General features: G+C 40.7%; 2 protein-coding genes across 2 annotated transcripts; one reads left to right on the top strand and one right to left on the bottom strand.

The window, feature by feature from the left end:
* Positions 1-1,369: 1,369 nt before the first annotated feature.
* On the bottom strand, positions 1,370-4,362 carry LOC146611181 (troponin C, slow skeletal and cardiac muscles-like). The gene is made up of 6 exons (XM_085345628.1): positions 4,249-4,362; positions 3,551-3,581; positions 2,554-2,700; positions 2,311-2,425; positions 1,956-2,092; positions 1,370-1,565 (listed from the first exon to the last, which is right to left on the bottom strand). The coding sequence occupies exons 1-6, from the start codon at positions 4,270-4,272 to the stop codon at positions 1,534-1,536; spliced, it is 486 nt and encodes a 161-aa protein (XP_085201754.1). The 5' UTR covers positions 4,273-4,362; the 3' UTR covers positions 1,370-1,533.
* An 8,224-nt stretch (positions 4,363-12,586) lies between these two features.
* Positions 12,587-16,730, top strand: LOC146611180 (large ribosomal subunit protein eL22). The gene is made up of 4 exons (XM_085343956.1): positions 12,587-12,638; positions 13,452-13,559; positions 14,912-15,036; positions 16,352-16,730. Exons 1-4 carry the CDS (start codon positions 12,627-12,629, stop codon positions 16,494-16,496), a joined length of 390 nt encoding a protein of 129 aa, XP_085200082.1. The 5' UTR covers positions 12,587-12,626; the 3' UTR covers positions 16,497-16,730.
* The last annotated feature ends 2,025 nt before the right edge of the window (positions 16,731-18,755 follow it).

Below are 18,755 nucleotides of genomic sequence, written 5' to 3'. Positions count from 1 at the left end.
GCAGTCATTCCCCAACTCTCTGTGAATGGTACTCATGGACATTGATCAGTGCAGGAAACCTGCAGTCAGCTGAGACTGAAGAAGTCATCTGGATGAGTGACGAAATGTTTCTCCCGCTGAAAATGTCCAGATGAACAGAATCAACCTTTTGGGATTTCTTTACCTGGATGATTAAGCATCGAGACATTTTCACTTAGGTGTAGAATAAAGTGCTTGTATGAAAGGGTCTGAATGGGTGAATGAGGCATGTTGTATAAAGTGTGTTGAGTGCTCCAACAGTTTAAAACAGCCATATAAGAACCACCACATGTACTGCTTAAAGAAGTCCAGTCACGTCCTTTTTTCAAGCTCTTAAGAAAGGATCAGGTCATTGAGCAGTATTAATACTGTAGCACTAAAACTGATGATAAGGTTACCTTTGAGCTTTAGGTGGATGCTGTCTGTAGAAAAGCTTCCCAGCACATCTAATTTTAGGTTACTGTTTTATTAAATCTGCTCTTCCACTCTCTTTTTTGTCTGCTGGTGCAGGCACAACGATACTTCAGGATACAGTGACAGAGTCCAGCACAATCGCAGGTGTGGCCCTGAATGAGCTTCCACACCTGTAGAAGGTTATGGCAGCTCCTCCACACTCCTTATTAGAGGAGTTTGAGTTGATTCCATCTGGTTGTAGAAACAGTATCCCAGCATACAGGACTGCAACTCCCCAACCATTCGTCTTTTAAATAACTCACCATGTTCTCAATGGTCATATTGCTTTGTTGTGTATTTATTGCACATTATTGCATTTTGCTTGATGTTTGTGTGATTTCTACTGACTGCACAACAAATTTGCATTTGGGGATAATAAAAACCTCCCTGATCCTCCAGAGTCAACTTATCCTTCTGTCCTCCACCCGTTGTCTCTGTCTCTGTGTCTTGCCAAGTGCGTGGTGTATATGGACGTGGACATTTGAATGGCCACAGTCATAATATATATGGACATACAGTAATAAGTTGAGAGATGTGATAAAGTGCGAGGCTTCTTCCCGCTAACCATCAGAGCATTCCACCGGAGTGTTGAATTCCATGTTTTGTTTCTTGTGGCTTGTCTTTGCTGTCATCTCCTTTGTGCATAGCCTCATGTACCAAGGAGGGAAGCGAGTGGAAAACTTGGAATTACCTGCCAAGTTTCTTTCTGTGGAGCCTTGGAAAAGCCACTCGAACTTTTATTCCTGCCTCGTGTCCTGCGCTGGAGTCCAGTGTCCCATTGAAACTATAACACGACTGTGCAGCTCAGTTAAGCACCATAGAAATAATACTAATTCACTTTCAGTTAAGCTAATTTACACAAAATTTTATGACAGACAAAACAAACATCTAAGTATTTTTATTCAGAAAAAATATTTTATTCAATGAAATCTCCTGGAAAAGCTGTTAAGGCCTTGAAGGTACAGTATTAGAAAAACCGGTGAAGATATCTTCAAGAAGGCCTTCGATGATGTTGCCAACGCATGTAGAAGATAGAAGATGTGAAGCCTCCGGCAGAATCCTTTATTCAACACCTTTCATGAACTCCAGGAACTCTATCAGAGACAACGAACAGGTCAGTACATCAGTCACATCAGCAAAGCTATTCATTACTAACGATCCATGACTGGGTACAATGGAGGAAACAATGTTATTTTGAACTTTTCTACACAACAGTGTTTGATTTAAAATCTATGGGTTTTAAAATCAAAGTCCATAAATATCATTTTCACAGTTACTCCTTTGGATTTTGTTTAGTTGCCTTTTGAACTCAGTTTCTGATTTTTGTTACTTTATGCACTTTGTCAGCCACAATAAAGAGCTCAGTGACTCTGTAATCATTCTCCGTGAAATGGTTTGTGAACGTGATGAGAATGTTCTCCTTATGTTGTCAGGAGTCAGCTGTTTTGTGCACATTTTAATTACAAATAAACTGCTTCCCATACCATCATAATCAATTTTGCCATCATTGTTTTTGTCTCCATCCTTCATCAACTCTTCGATGTCATCTTCAGTGATGGCCTCTCCAGTGGACTCCAGCATGGACTTCAGCTCTTCTAAGTCTATGTATCCATCTCCATTCCTTCACATAAAAATACACTCATCAATCCTACGTGGAATACTCGCTGAGCTCTTTTGGCATTAAGATTTTTACTGTATGTGTACTTCACATACGCAATAATATTCAAAACATCCCTCAATCTCCTACTGGCAGTTAGCAATGATTTGTGTGGTATCAGGCTGGTGGTATTTTCTTTGTATTCTGGCTGCGTGTGAACAAAAAATGCAAAAGAGACCTACTTATCAAACATGCGAAAAAGTTCAGCCAACTCCTCCTCAGATTTTCCTTTGCTCTCCTCCTTCATGCAGCGGACCATCATAACCAGGAACTCATCAAAATCTACCGTCCCACTTCCTGTGAAAATACAGCAAATAAATAAATCAGGACTATAATGTCTTTTTCACCTTTTAATTTTTTTAAATATGCAAACCATGTCGTGAAATAAACATGTTCCTGATGGCAACATACTAATACTGACATACCATCTTCATCCACCTCGTCAATCATCTCCTGTAACTCTTCAGGAGTGGGATTCTGTCCCAGCATTCTCATCACCTTTCCTAACTCCTTGGTACTGATGCAGCCGTCCTCTGCATCCTGAATGAAGATATCAAACGCAGCTTTGAACTCTGAAAAAACAAATCATTTTTGTTACTGAGATTGTTGTTAACGTTGCACACAACAACAAACAGCCAATGCAGACCAGACTGATGCTGAAAATATAACATCTGTGAGGACGAAACTAACTTTGAACTGTTTCTATCGGGGGCTTGTTTACATCATCTAATATTACAGGAATTCACTGATTATCCTTTGTTATGATAAAAGCTGTCATTTAAACACAAAGATCCAAATCCTATAATCTTATAATTTATCCACAATGGAAAACAGAAAACAAAAGAAAATATTTACACTGGAAAAATACTGTTATTTATTCTGGCACCATTTATGGGAAAGAAATAGGCTTTCCTGTGGTGTGAGGTTTATTGTCAAACAATGAAATAATCCAACAACCACAAATTTATCAATTTAGTTTTATTTATTTTGTTTGTTTTCTGTTTAACCATCTTTGATTTGTCTAAAATATTTATTTATGCTTGCTTGAAAACGTAGCTTCACATATCAGATACTTCACAATCTCAGGCCTTTTTCCACACATGGAAATCTGAGGCAATGATCAGGAATCCCTCAAAAAGTATTTAAAATAAAAGCCTGAAATGGTTCATTGGTTTCTCCTGTCATGAAAAATAATCAGGATCTGTAATTGAAACAAAATGAACACAAAAAATAATGAAAACAAAACATATTCATATTATTAATATAAAGTGCTTTGAGGTGACTGTTGTTGTGATTTGGCGCTGTAGAAATGACACTGAATTATAATTCTATAACTTCTTTCTCAAAGGTGGGATGAATAAAGCATTTTTCATTTCATCTAATAAAGAGAAAGACAGCAATGAAAAGAAGTCGTTTCCTCACCATTTTTTTGCTCCTCTGTTAAGTTCTCGACCTGGAGGAAAACATCACATTTTAATTGACATGAAATTCATCTGACTTGTGTTTTTCATTTGGTGATTGTTTGTGGCACTCAGCAGCAGCAGAGGTTCACGTCTGCAGCTTCACTCCTGCTCTCAGTATGGACTGCAATGTGACACTAATTTCTTCACTTGCTATTCTTGTTTATGGGAGTTGAGTTGACGGAGTCAGCAGCTGTCACTTCTCTTCTTCCCTTCAACTGTCCAGCTGTTCTTTGTTCTCTTGTCAGGCACCATTTATTTATACATATAAAAGTGACATTTTCAAACCATTTTCAGACCAGCGTCTTGACTCCAACATGAGTTTGGTGACCTCGGGCAAATATTCAAATGAATCCCTTTTTCTTTTCTATGAACTTTCTCCTAAAATTCTTCATTGCACTGCATTGTGAAGTTGGTCAAATATATCACACTGGTACACAAGGCTGACTGAACTCAGATTTCACTGTAAAGCTCCAGTAACGCAAAGCTTACAATAATAACATAACTTCACATTTTCAGGAGGACACTGACAGTTGTTAAAAAACAACTATACAGTCTGTCTCATAATATAATTATGTAATTGTCCAATAAATATGTATATCATAGAAAACATGTTATAGAAGGAAATATAACAGCATACTCGGCAATATCAGTACTCACCGCTGCTTTATATACATCATCCATGGCTGCTTATCTGATCCTGCAGTTGAAACAAGAGCACACTCAGACACAGCACGAGGACTGGCAGTTATAACTCCCTCTACCTTTATTGTGAGAGGACTGTGAAACTAAAAAAAGGCTCTTGACCTATCTCACAAAATTCAAGGAGGATGGTGGGAGGGGTGACAGAGGGATTAAAAGAGAGAAGTCTATAAATAGGAAACAACAGAAGGCAGCAAAGAACAGTGAAACACTGTCAGTAGCCCCTCAGCTCTCCACTGCAGCACATTTGAATCATATCACTGCAGGCTTCAGCTTTTTCTTTTGGTCTTTGAAGGTTACTCCCAGTAAACACCAGGACTGCTGTAGTTCCCAGTGACCTACACTTACAGGACTGTAATGGACCGTAATATCTTAAGAGCTTCGCTGATTTTAGAAAAGACATGGTGTCATTGAACCGCTGAGTGCTGGAGGGAGCTTTAGTCGACTTCCAGTGAAGAAGAAGATAACGTCCTGCCATTAAGAAAGTAAACGTTAAAATATTTATTGGTTAGAGGTCAAGTGGGACATGGCAACATGGGAGAAAGGTTTAATGATCACTGAAAATGTCCTTTTTTCATGTCCCATGAAATCGAAATAATTCTGCCAAAAGTGAGTAAGTGATGAGCCAGAGAGTCAGTGAGACTGGGATGGATCTGTGACTGTCAGGTTTTAGAGAGCAGGACTGTATGAGAGAAAGCCGAACGCAGACTGAACCTGTGTGATTCTTTTAGAGCATTGTCTCACCAGTCATCCCCCAAATTTAGACCCAGTTCACGTTCCCAAGCAGCCTTTAGTAACTGGTGAGGAATCAAAAAATGACATTTCATTATAAACTTTAGAGCTAATTGGCTTTTGAAGAGGGTCTTGGCTCATAAGCTCCTCCCACTGCTGTGGAGAAAAGAACTGGGAATAAAACTTTGGCACAATGTCTAATCTGAAAGCACTGAAACAGGTCAGAAGGACGGAGATCTGAGAGAGAGAGATCTGTGACGCTGCAGAAAACACCATCATTGTAAAAATCATTAAAACATGCCAGCCCCTTATTATATCATGCTAAAATGGTTGAAACAGATGATTCCTCAATAAAGGAGATAACGTAGATACTTAGAGAGTTAAATTTGACATGCCTCCTAGACTGATGCCAAATTTTCAGTGTGGAGTGAACTAAGGGTTAAGCCAGAGAGGTTGGATGGAATAGAAGAAGTAAAGCATTTAGAGTGGATGAGAAACAGGACGGGGGCTCTACACTGCGCCATAGAAGGTCCAAAGATCTGAACCAGAAGGAGATTTTGGGGATATGCGCTGTCCAGTATGGAACAGGAAGTTAGGAAGTGACAATCCGCCTCTGAATTTTACATCTCTGAAGTGTGGATTTGTTCAGATGGTCATTTTAATCACACTGATTTTACCAATAAGCGAAAGAAGTAAGCTTCCCTATCTTTGGAGGTCCTGTTTAATTAGCAGAGAAAACAGCATTTAATGTTACATTGATCCTTGATGTTTAAAGTCAGAGGGGCCTAATTTAAAAAAGGGACATCAGAATGTGTGAGCAGTAATGATGATAGGCTAGCATTAACTTTTAGCGATGGTCACTCTATAATCAGAGAATGAACCAAATCTGTGAAAAGCAGATAAAATAAATGATTTGGAGAGAACAGGATCTGGGACATACAGCAATAAATCATCAACACAAAGCGATAACTTCAATTCTGTGCCTAATTGGGAAATTCAGCTAAAAATAGAGGAGGATCTCAGAAAGACTGACAGGTGCTCTATGTGAACAATAGGGGGGATAATGGGGACGCCTGTCTCGTGCCACAGGAAAGACTAAAAAAGCCTGAGTGAATGCTATTGGTGGAGATGCTGGCATGAGCAGATGTATAAAGGACTCTTATAGAAATGAGAGCGGCAGATTTTGAAATTAATCCAGTTTTAAGTGAAACTACTGCAGTTGTCAATGGTGACAAAGGCACCTGTTTGTCCATTATGGAAACTGTTAGCCGATAAAAGTCTAATCATTAAAAGTGCTTCTTTCTGTCACTGACAGGCTCTTATTATAAATGTCTACAGCTGCTTAGAGAGAGATTTGTTAAAGAGCCTGATCATTTTGGTTTAAACAGAAACAAGTGATTTATGCCAGAACGTCCTGTCCTCCCTGTTTCTCCTCACTGCTTCTCTGATATCCGCCCCTCCTCCTCCTCATACCTGCTGTGGCGAATGAAGCCTTTGGGCCTAACCACAGTTGGTCATTGAACAGTGTAAAGGTAAACCAAAACATTTTTCTTTTTTGTTTCTGTCAATCTTGAATGAAGTGATGCTAAAATACTGTTTCTGTAAACGGAGCTCTGCTTTGAACAGAGAAGTACAGATGCTTTTTGTGATGGAGGAAAATTATTTTATTCATTTCACAAAAAGATGTATCTTTGTAGACCATAGCGCTGTCAAACACTCACAGCTGTACATGGCTGTGATAAAACAAGTACTATCAATGAAAATACTTTGATGGCATGAAAAAATGTAACAAAAGGGCAAATTATTATGTGTAAACACAATACTGATGTAAAAAACAGTCTGGCGTGCTCAGTCATCCAGATAAGGCAATTCTGCCTGACCGGAGAGGTGATGAAACGTTTCTCCCACTGAAAACATGAAAATAGGACTAAAAATAAAATATTAGTAAAAGTACAAATTTATGACAATTCTTGCATTGCATCAGTTTTCCTAATGAACTGCTTAATAAGTGTATATTAATGTTACAAATGGTAATAATGTTACAGAAGTTCTACATATTCATATTTTTATGCACATTAGAATTAGAATTAGATTAGAATTAGATAGAACTTTATTAATCCCTCGGGTGGGTTCCTCTGGGAAATTCGATTTCCAAAAAAGCACAGCAACGACAGAAGTTACAGAGTTATACACACACACACATATATAAATACAGAGACAATATAAATAAAATATACGAAGGGGATAAATAGAATAAATAGGAATAAAAATAAAAATACAAGTGAATTGCACATTTCAAGTATTGAGTCTATTGCACCGTTGACTATTTACAAAAGTATTGCACAAAAGGTATTGCACAGTGAGGTGAAGAGGCACTACAGCTTAGTTGTTCCCCCTCCTTTGTCCTCCTGTTTCCCCTCCCTCTCCCCTTCAGAGAGGAGTTAAACAGTCTGATGGCGTGTGGGACAAAGGAGTTTTTAAGTCTGTTAGTTCTTGTCTTTGGGAGAAGCAACCTGTCACTGAACAGACTCTTCTGGTTGTTAATGGCCGTGTGCAGAGGATGCCCAGCATTGTCCATAATGTCCATCAGTTTCTTTAATGTCCTTTTCTCTGCCACTGACACCAGAGTGTCCAGCTTCATGCCGACCACAGAGCTAGCCTTCCTGATCAGTTTCTCCAGCCTGGATGAGTCCTTCTTTGCTGTGCTGCTCCCCCAGCACACCACAGCATAGAAAAGTACTCCAGCAACCACCGACTGGTAAAACATCCTCAGGAGCTTCCTGCAGATGTTAAAAGACCTCAGCCTCCTGAGGAAGTACAGTCGGCTTTGGGCTTTTTTATACAGGTGCTCTGTGTTGCATGACCAGTCCAGTTTATTGTCCACCCACAGCCCGAGGTACTTGTACTTGTTGACCACCTCCACCTCCTCCCCCTCTATCTGAACCGGCAGTGGACCTTCTCTGGACCTCCCGAAGTCCACAACCAGTTCCTTAGTCTTTGAGGTGTTGAGTTGCAGGTGGTTTGTGTGACTCCATGCGACAAAGTTCCTCACCAGACTTCTGTACTCCTCTTCCTGATCATCCCAGATACACCCCATGATGGCTGTGTCGTCTGCAAACTTCTGAATGTGGCATAATTCAGAGTTGTAGCAGAAGTCAGAGGTGTACAGGGTGAAGAGAAGAGGGGACAGCACAGTTCCCTGTGGTGCTCCTGTGCTGCTGACCACTGTGTCAGACGTGATGTCCTTCAGCCTGACGTACTGTGGTCTGTCGGTGAGGTAGTCGGAGATCCAAGCCACCAGGCAGGGGTCCACCTCCATCCTGTTCAGTTTTTCTTGAAGCATACAGGGCCGGATGGTATTAAAGGCACTGGAAAAGTCAAGAAACAGGATCCTGACCGTGCCTTTTCCCCCATCCAGGTGTGAGTGGGCTCTGTGTAGGAGGTACAGGATGGCATCCTCCACTCCGACACCCGCCTTGTATGCAAACTGTAGTGGGTCCTGGGCATGTTGTACCTGTGGTCGGAGGAGGTTGAGGAAGAGCCGCTCTAGAGTCTTCATAAGATGTGACGTCAGTGCCACCGGTCGGAAGTCATTCAGCTCATTGGGCCGGTTCTTTTTGGGGACCGGGACGATGCAGGATGTCTTCCATAGGGCGGGCACTCTCCCCAGTCGCAGACTGAGGTTGAAGACTCGTTGTAGCGGCTCCCCAAGTTCAGCAGCACACGCCTTTAGCATCCTAGGACACACCTTGTCTGGGCCTGCTGCCTTTCTGGGGCGAAGCTTCCTCAGTTGTCTCCTGACCTGATCCACTGTGACACTGGGAGATGTTTGGGAAGAGGGGAGGGGGGGAGATGTCTTGCTGCTGAGAGAGGGATTGGAGGAGGGGGGTGTCATGGTGTCAGGAAGGGGGGGAAGCGAGGGAGGTAGGAGAGTGGGGATTGGACTCTGTAGTGAAGGTGAGGGTGGGGGGGTTGTGGGCTGGTCAAACCCGCTGTGCTGCCTTCATCTCCTCCTTCACTTTGCTCCTGAAAGCCTTCTTCTTCATGTTGAGGACAGCTTTGACTTCCTGTGTTACCCACGGTTTGTTATTAGGATAACACCGTACCGTCTTAGCAGGGGCGACCGTGTCCACACAAAAGTTGAGGTAGTCTGTAAGACAGTGTGTCGCCCCCTCTATGTCCTCACCATGTGGGCTCAGGAGCACATCCCAGTCTGTGGTGTCATAACAGTCCCTCAGAGCATCCTCCTTTTCTGGGGTCCATCTCCGGATGGAGCGCGTTGTGACCGGCTGCCTTTGGACGAGGGGTGTGTATTGTGGCTGTAGGTAAACCAGGTTGTGGTCTGACTTCCCTAGTGGGGGGAGGGGGGTGGCTCTGTATGCATCTCTCACATTAGCATACAGTAGGTCAATTGTCCTGTTGCTCCTTGTGGGACAATTCACAAACTGGTGAAAAGCAGCCAGAGTAGAGTCCAGTGTGGCATGGTTAAAGTCTCCAGATATAATAATGAAAGCCTCGGGGTTTTGTGTCTGAGGTCTTGCTGTGACTGTGTGTATTTTCTCACAGGCAGCTGTTGCGTCGGCCCTCGGAGGGATGTAAACACACACACAGATCACATGACTGAACTCCCGAGGTAGATAATATGGCCGCAAGCTAACAGCTAGCAGCTCCAGGTCCGGACGGCATACCGAAACTTTAACGGAGCGGTGTTGCAGAGCTACTTGGAAAGGCTGCCGTCACTCCAGCGCCATCTTGAACACATAGCAGTGTTTGAAGTATGATGTTGTTTTTCAGAGAGTAACTTATAATTGTGCAAAATATTCTTGCTGCACCCTCCTTTATAAATGATCTCAATAGGGAGCTGGAACAAGTTGTCCCGGTGGCATCTTCACCATCACTGTTGAGAGAGGCGATGCCAGCACAGACAAAGCATTGTTTCTTACATGGATTCTGCATGTGCAGATTCAGGAACACTGAATCTCATTTACCCTCAGCAACTGAAGCCGGCTGTGAAGTACTTCAGAACATCTTCCTTCAGCTGGATGCCAGCAGGCTCTTGACCAAAGTACAGATGCTCAATAATAATGTGTATGAATGAGCTGAATCTTCTGACAAATGGGCAGAATTTTATTTTAGACTGAAAGTGAATAAAATGATCCATTGGTTAAAACAGCAGAGGAGGGAAAAACTACACTTGAGAAAATGTTAGCAAACTTTGTAACGTTTGTTGAAGGTTGGTGAGCAAGTTCAAATTATATGTTTATGAGGTATGTCGTATTTATACTCCATGCAATACAGACAAAGAGTAAAGAAAAATATGTGATTTTGACTGCAGGGTGAATGTGCGTAAACATACTTACATGTGCACGACTAAAGTGTCATCTTATTGACCTCTTATGTTGGCAGAAATGTTGTCATTTTCATTTATCTGTCCATCAGTGTCATGTGGTTTGGGTTTTTCTTTTAAACTCACCTACAGTGCAGGCATGTATTGATCAGTATTACAGTTAAAATCTACACAGATCCATAAAGGAATACATCCAACCAGTGTTCCCTCTAAGCTGTGCATGGAGACTGTGTCAGCAGTGCGCGATTGATCCAACTAAAGCAGGATAACATTTATTGTTCCTGAGCTTCATGTCAAAGTAAGGAAAAAGATCAGAGATGGATCATCAGCGCAAGATTATTATCAGAAATGGTTTCCATACTGTTAACTGTCGAGTGGTTTGAAGACGCAAGACCATTAAGATCGGTGATATGCTCGGACTCAAGTTCATCATTGGCTAGTTTAGTATTTAGTATTTATTTATTTATTGTCATTGTCAAGAACAATGAAATTGCGTTTGGGGCTTCCATACAACCCCAAAAAAAGAAGAAAATAATAAATACCCCTTAAAACCCAAGTGTACATATTTAACCCAGTGTGACTCCAATGCAATAAGACAATCCTTAGCAATAATGTTCGTAGAAATTCAGACAAAGACCTGAGAAACATGACAAAATACAACAATGCAACCCATTCAATATTATTGTACTGTGAGATATGATATCAGATATGATAGTTATCTATTTAAGAAAGAGGGGGGGCAGGAGGGGGAAGAGAATAAAGATATGATGCACCAATGCAGACCAGTTCATTGCTATTAAGAAGTTGGATTAGTTTGCAAGACAGTCACTCAGATAGCAGGCCACACAATCTGATAGAGATTCAACAAACACTATGGAGTTGATACGATGGGGCTAATGGTCACCTTCTTGGGTACCAGCGCATCATGAATCAGGGGAAATGAAAAGGCAGGTGTTATGGGGAATCTTATGTTGAGTAATTGTATTTGTAATGTTTTATTGTAAGTTCGGGGCACTGAGAATTTAATTCATAGAGTCCCCAGGAGACATTGAAACAATGTTTAGTCAATATCAGGTGATTCTATTGAATCAACGTAGTGAATTGTAGTGAATTGTAGTGAATTGCTCACTACACTCCCCTCAGAAAATAAATGTGCTTTTGTTTTATCTTTGTTTTAAGACGATGATCAGCTCAAAGTGCTCAAAACGTACTTATAGACATTTCTCATGCTGAAATAAAGAGCACTTATCAGCCTACTGGAAACAGATTATTTCAGCCCGGTTTCCTGTTTGTAAACTGACTGATCTGCTGCCCAGTGTCCATCACTCCCTCCCGTTAAATCCCGTTTGTTACTTTTAACCCAGATCAGTCACTCTGAGAGGAAACAGGCTCCAACAGTTCTGCGCTGAGAAAACGGGCTGCAGTTGTTTATTTTGTGGAGGCTGACGTCACCAGGGGTGTCCAACCTCAGGCCTCGAGGACCGGTGTCCTGCAGGTTTTAGATCTCACCCTGGGTCACCACACCTGAATCAAATGATTAGTTCGTTACCAGGCCTCTGGAGAACTTCAAGACATGTTGAGGAGGTCATTTAGCCATTTCAATCAGCTGTGTTGGATCAAGGACACATCTAAAACCTGCAGGACACCGGCCCTCGTGGCCTGGAGTTCCCCCACCCCAAACAGCAGCTGTCCACGTTAAACCGTCACTGTCACGTGGGCGTGTTTCCTGTATCAGCAGCAGGTGTTTAACAGCTGACAGGTAAACCCGCGGGCCCGTCAAACTAATCGTTGTCGTGAGGAAAATGTCGACTCGTTGTTTATGTTACAAAAAGACGGACCAGGCAGAAGGTGTTTTGGGTTTTTTTTTTATTAAAATAATTTAATTGTTATCTTAATATAATATCGATACGTGTATATATTTGAACGAGCTGGAGATGGAGACTTTATTTTGCGGAGGTCTTTAATATTGTTAGAGCGATCAGACGGTTCCGTGAAAATGACGAATCTGCGGGTGCAACATTTTTAACACGGAGAGTGAAAAACAAACAAATCTAACCAGTTAATGTAAAAACTAGTTAACAAGGAATACCGGGACTATTGCGAGGTTCTATGAACATCCATTGCTGTTTTTAAAAAAGTTTATTGGATGAATGGAAATGAAGCGATTTTGGGACAAAACGAATTCCATCAATTTTTCGGCGTATGATGTGTAGCGCATGCGCACCGCTTGCTCTTCCTTTTTGATAGCTTCTTCACCATGGCGCCTATTGTAAGTAAAAAGTCGTGCTAAAATCTATCGAAGTTGTATCTTTTCCTATATGAAATCTGGAAAAAACTGGCTTGTTGCATCTACATGGACTAAAATGCAGGGTTTGGGTCCGTTTGTGATGTTTTTTTTCGGTTACACAGCTGAGTTTTTTGTGGCCTATGGCTGTCTGTGAGTTAACGTTAGCTTAGCAGCGTCGCAGAGCTAACCACGTTGCTAGCCCTATAACGATACCTTTGTTTAATAAGGTGCGCAGATAAGGTTTTGGAGGCTGACAGTATCTACGGAGCTGTGTTTGTTTGTTTGACCTGCTTGTTAGTTAATCGCTCCGAGACGTGGACGTTACTAGTCGGGGGATTGACGCAGAGCTCAACTCATGGAGATGTTTTTAATTACTTTTAGTCGTACTTATCAAAACATTAAAGAGTCGAAAATAGCACTTATGCATACTTAATGTTGTCATTGAATGTTCTTATAATTAAAGTCGAGCTTTGGCTAGAATCGAAGTACAGTTGCATCATCACGTATATTAAACTGTTATGCTGAATACATATAACTCTGTAGGTAAAAGCAAAATCCGCTATTAATTCAGATTGCAGGATTTTTGAATTAATCAGTTGAATGTGATGGTGACCAGATTTTACCAATCGCTCTTTGGACCTATGTACTGCACAAACGGGAAATTAACATTTTGATACATTGGAATGTTAACAGTTGGTTGTTGTTGGGTGTTTTACTAAATTTTGTTCATATAAATGTAGTGGACAGCCTAGAGGTTCTTTGCAGTGAAGTAAATGTTTGTCCTTCCATTGGCAGAGGAAGCAGAATGTCAGCAAAGGTGGTAAGAAGAAAAAGCAGGTCCTAAAATTCACACTGGACTGCACGCACCCTGTCGAAGATGGCATCATGGATGCTGCCAACTTTGTAAGTTTTAAGCTGTAACTTTTTCTGAGTTATTTTATTACCAATTTAAGACTAAAGGCTGTCCTGCACAAGCTGCAGGGCTTCTTTGAGATGACATTCCTAGCCAGATCTGGCTCACTCTACACCCTTTTTTGAGTTCAGCCTCCATTTGGATTAGCTCGGGAAACCACACCTTTACACACACACACCTAAGCTTCGGACTATATTTTTTTTCTTCTTCTCTTCAGTCGGTAACATTTCTTGCTACAGATGTCTTTAGGGCCACATGACACTAAGGATGAATGTCATTAACATTTTCTCAGTACTGGTAGTTGTCAGCACCTAGTTACTGATACTCAGTATAATTTAGTGTGAAATGCTTAGTTACTGGTTATACTTATACGAGTTGTTAAGAACAAACTAACAAGGCCAATGTGGTTATGTATTACAAAGCTGAGGTGGTGGCAATTTTTCTGGCAAGTGGCAAGAAACAGTGTGTTTTACATGTTTAAGATGATATCTAAAACAAATAAGAGTAGGGTTTTTTTCTTCTCTTTTAAGCAACAAGAAAATTGGTAAGTACCAACCAAGTTTCTGCACGTTGAACAGATAATGAGGTAAAGGTCTCCTCTCTGTGTGGCTCCTGTCAATTGATGAAGCTTTCTAGGTGCTAATTAGCTTTCTAAACTGCAGTTATTGGTTATTGCTCACAAGCATTTTGATGTCAACACAGCAGCATAACAGCTGTGATTGGAACACCTGAATTCAACAACTTGGGTGGGTGAGTGAATACTTTTGGCAATGTGGTGTATGCGCCACCAGAAAAGCTGTGCACAAGGACAAACGTTCTCATAATGCCAGTAACTGTACCTAGGATAAAGAAATGCAGATCTATTGCTTAAATAAAAATAGTGCTCGTTATTTTGACTTGAGGTGGAAAAACACTTGAACGTTTAGTTTGAACATTGAAGGCTTTGCTGGAAACACAGGACTCTAAAGCAGTTACATGTAACACAGTCAAATGTGCTGCACAAAAAAGTCAAAATGAATTAACACCGAAGGAATAACCCCAGAAATGACTAATTTTTGAATATGTAACTATCTACTTGGGGACAAGTTTAATACCAGGGTTCTGTAGCCATCAAACTCACAGCCATACAATTGGAAAACAGCTCGTAATAATCCATACTACTGTTAGCTTCATTTAAGCAAAAAGGCCTGATGCATTTAAAATCCACAAACTCATTCACCGAAAGAGCTTTGTTGGTTTTATTAGAACTTTGCTTGTTACTCTTCAGTGAACTTGTTGCTCATGTGGAGCATAAATAGAGCCGTCGATATAAAGTAACATTTTTACCACATGTTAATTGCAGGAACAGTTTCTGCAGGAGCGCATTAAAGTGAACGGCAAGGCCGGGAACCTTGGTGGCGGTGTGGTCTCCATTGAGAGAAGCAAGAGCAAGATTACAGTGTCCTCTGAGGTGCCCTTCTCCAAAAGGTATCAGGCACTCACTGTGTTGTTTGATCCTAATGTAAAGTTCTGAGTAAGATGACGAGACCACATTACTAACAGAAGCAAATGTAAAGACCAGTTAACTCAACATCTTCATATAGATCATGTGACGTTACTAAAAACTGCTATTGGTGATTTCACTGTGCTGAAGGGTTCATGCAGCTGCAGCCATTCACAAATACTAACATTAACATTTTCATTTTAAGACATTAACAATATGGTGGCATATCGGTGTCAAACGACAGCTGACACACATCTTTAATCCTGAATGATCGGATATCGGAGAGAATGTAAAAATAATAATAATGAAACGATGTCTAATAAAGTGTCAAATATATTATATGAAATGTAACTTTCTCTCTTGCTGTGCAAGAACAAAGCTGCACAGGGTTTTTATTGAGTAGAATCATCATGTGACGTGAGCTGGGATATTACAACTGAAGACTGGAATCTGTAGTTTAATTGAAAGTGTAATTTCACAGCTAGTGAGCTTATTAGTCAGTTTTTTTTATTTAATAGAGGATTCCAGAAAAGCTGAGTCTTTTCAAAACTAAAAATGGATAAATGTATTTGCCACGTAAGCAAATAGTTTAACAATTAATGATGATGTCAGGGAATGGATGTTTAGGGAGTTCATCATCATCATGATCGATGAGAAAACGGCCCATGGTGAACAGGATTCAGTTCTTAAAGGTATAATGGCAGTTATGAGTTCAGATGTCGCCACACCACCACTCTGTTGTGTTTGTGGGGGAAAAATGTGCTATTTTCATGGCATTGTTAAAGCAAGGTTTGCATAGCTTTTTGTAACATTCCATATACCAGGAAGCTATCCGTTAGAGATGGACTGATCCGATATTACGTATCCGTATCGGTCCGATACTGACCTAAATTACTAGATCGGATATCGGAGAGAAATAAAAAATGTAATCCGATCCATTAAATATCAAAAATCACCTCACAAAACTTGCGACATGGCATAACTGCTCATAACCGTAGTGCGTCGGAACAGTATGCATCACGTGATAGAGCGGCTGTGGCGTGCGGGACCTGTCCGCGGTCTGGTTGAGCATTTAGAGTTTGAACTTATACAAAATGCAGCAAGATATTAAAAAAACAGTTTTATTGATTAAAAAACACTATATCGGATTCATATTGGTATCGGCCGATATCCAAATTTATGATATCGGTATCGGACATAAAAAAAAAAGTGGTATCGTGCCATCTCTACTATCACCCACCGTGCTGCTGTTCCCTGAAGGGGATTCAACTGATGATTCAACATCTCTTGTTTTTCCAGATACCTGAAGTATCTGACAAAGAAGTACCTGAAGAAGAACAATCTCCGTGACTGGCTGCGTGTTGTTGCCAACACCAAGGAGAGCTATGAGCTCCGCTACTTCCAGATTAATCAGGATGAAGAGGAGGAAGAAGATGATGATTAAAATGGCAATTAATCTGATTTTGTGTATTTAAATAAATGTTGTTTACAATACAGAGTTTTTGTTTAAGGTTCTTTTTCATAATGTGATGACAGATCCGGAGCAACATTATTCATTCCAGTGTTACTGCACTGTAGAGCACTCACTGTAGGATCTACATAGGACCCAATGAATCATGGAAACAAGATTTTAAAAAATTGCAAATTAAGCAGCTCAGATGGGCTGAAATAAAACTGAGCGATGTGATTTTGTTCATTCTTCATTGTTGTGAAGTGGGCGGAGTCTTCATATGGTCAAATATGAGTCAATTACTGCTGGAGTTGAAAACAAACTGCTTGTAATTTAATGTAAGAGTTCTTCACAGGGTTCTTTCTGTCCTGTGACAAACCCAGTACACCCTCTGACTTATTAGCTTGTAGATCCAGCTTTAGGAGGACATGTTTTCTGTTTGTCTTGCGTTGTTGTAGAGCAATTTTGGCCCCACTACAACAATCTGTTGTGGATTTGCTGGTGTGTTTGGGGTCACTCTCCTGTTTCTCAAACCAGTTTTGCGCCTTTCGTAGTCTTGATGGTGGTGATTTGGTGGCTGAGGAAAGGCACAGACCAGTTTCATGTCATTCCACATGATACCACTCAGCCAATCAAATGTGTGTATTCTGGGCAGCAAACACTACGACTGTACAGTACAGACAAGATTTAGAGGCAAATGATGCAGAAAAAGATGGTAGAAAGCAAAAGAGAATGATACATGTAGGGGGAAAAAAATGAGAGCGATACAGTAATGAAGTACCAATACTTCAGGTTTCTGTATTATTTTTTTTTCTGACAATGTTTTGCTTTTAATCCCTACAGTTTTAAACAGGTATCTGAACTTTCTACTCCTTTCAAAACAGGCTGTTTGCTTAAGTTATGGTCAAACGTCTTAAAATACCCCAATTTGTCCTGTTATCTATTGTAATTCAAGTTGTTTAAGTACAATGAAAGCTTGAAATGTTACAAAGTGGTGAGCTGGCAGAGGTTTAAAAAAGTAAGGTTACTCAAAACTGAAAAATCATGTACATTTCACAATGATACATGGGTTAACAATTTAAAGCTGTTTTGCAGCAATGGAGGTTGATCAAGCCTTGAAAGCTGGTGTAATTCCTACAGCTGTTCCAGCTGTTGTGGATTACTTTGTCTGCATAAAAGTTGAACAGTGTTGTACTACAGAAAGTAGTGTGTTGGTACAAAAATGGTGAGAAAAAGGCTAACAATGGAAGAGAGAAGGACCATCATAATACTAGCCAGCTGAGTCTAATAATATGGGGTGATAACAGGAGGAGGAAAAACTGCAGAGGTGTGTAAGACTGGCCCCCACTATAGTCACGTTTTGGGTAGGTACAATAAGTTTGTCCAGGTTTCTAGAAATTAGAGCTGCTCCATCCAAACTGGGATGGATTCTGTGTCTCTTAGAAAGACCATGTTTTCCCCAGAAAATTTCCAAATGATCTATGAAGCCCACATTTTTGGACACCACTCAGACAGCCACCATTTTAAGGCAAACATGGACCCTAAAGATCTTTAAAATGTTTTTTCTAACCAGATTCTTACTCTGGATGGCATTACCTTGGCCTCCAGTAACACTGTGAGGAACCTTGACCAGGACATGTCCTTCAATGCACATATTAAACAAATATGTAAGACTGCTTTCTTCCATTCGTGCAACATCTCTAAAATTAGAAATATCCTGTCTCAGAGTGACGCTGAAAAAGTAGTTCATGCATTTATTACTTCTAGGCTGGACTACTGTAATTCATTATTATCAGGAAGTCCTAAAAACTGCCTGAAAAACCTTCAGTTAATCCAAAATGCTGCAGCACCTGCACTGACTTCTCTTCATTAGCTCCCTGTTGAATCCAGAATCAAATTTCTCATCTCATACAAGGTCTTGAAAAATCAGGCTCATCATAAAGACGTTGTAGGCTGTTAATTTACTTGTTCCTAGAGTATTTAAAAGTAGAATGGAGGCACAGCCTTCAGTTTTCAGGCCCCTCTTCTGTGGAACCAGCTCCCAGTTTGGATTTGGAAAACAAGATTCCCCCTCTACCTTTTGGATTAGGCTTAAAACTATGCAAGTGCTGGATCAGGTGACCCTGAATCCTCCCTTAGTTACACTGCTGGGGGGCTTCCTTTGATGTGAGGAACCCCCCCTCTCTGTTTCTACACTACTCCACATTAAATCAGTCATTATTTCTCTCTGGTTTTCTTCCACTACAGTGTTGT

This window comes from Diplotaxodon limnothrissa, linkage group LG20, assembly GCF_057381915.1.
Source record: "Diplotaxodon limnothrissa isolate DT_005_m linkage group LG20, D_limnothrissa_male_GT1.1, whole genome shotgun sequence".
NCBI lineage: Eukaryota > Metazoa > Chordata > Actinopteri > Cichliformes > Cichlidae > Diplotaxodon > Diplotaxodon limnothrissa.
The sequence above is the reverse complement of the archived record's forward strand: the minus strand, read 5'-3'. Positions and strand labels throughout refer to the sequence as shown.

What these genes read in the sequence shown, in the direction of transcription:
- LOC146611181 (XM_085345628.1), bottom strand. Translation starts at nt 4,272, where the DNA reads ATGGATGATGTATATAAAGCAGCG. An exon ending in AACAGAGGAGCAAAAAAATG is followed by an intron (nt 2,701 to 3,550) that starts GTGAGGAAACGA and finishes TTGTTTTTTCAG; the next exon opens with AGTTCAAAGCTGCGTTTGAT. An exon ending in CTTTTTCGCATGTTTGATAA is followed by an intron (nt 2,093 to 2,310) that starts GTAGGTCTCTTT and finishes TTTTATGTGAAG; the next exon opens with GAATGGAGATGGATACATAG.
- LOC146611180 (XM_085343956.1), top strand. An exon ending in TCATGGATGCTGCCAACTTT is followed by an intron (nt 13,560 to 14,911) that starts GTAAGTTTTAAG and finishes TGTTAATTGCAG; the next exon opens with GAACAGTTTCTGCAGGAGCG. An exon ending in GAGGTGCCCTTCTCCAAAAG is followed by an intron (nt 15,037 to 16,351) that starts GTATCAGGCACT and finishes TTGTTTTTCCAG; the next exon opens with ATACCTGAAGTATCTGACAA.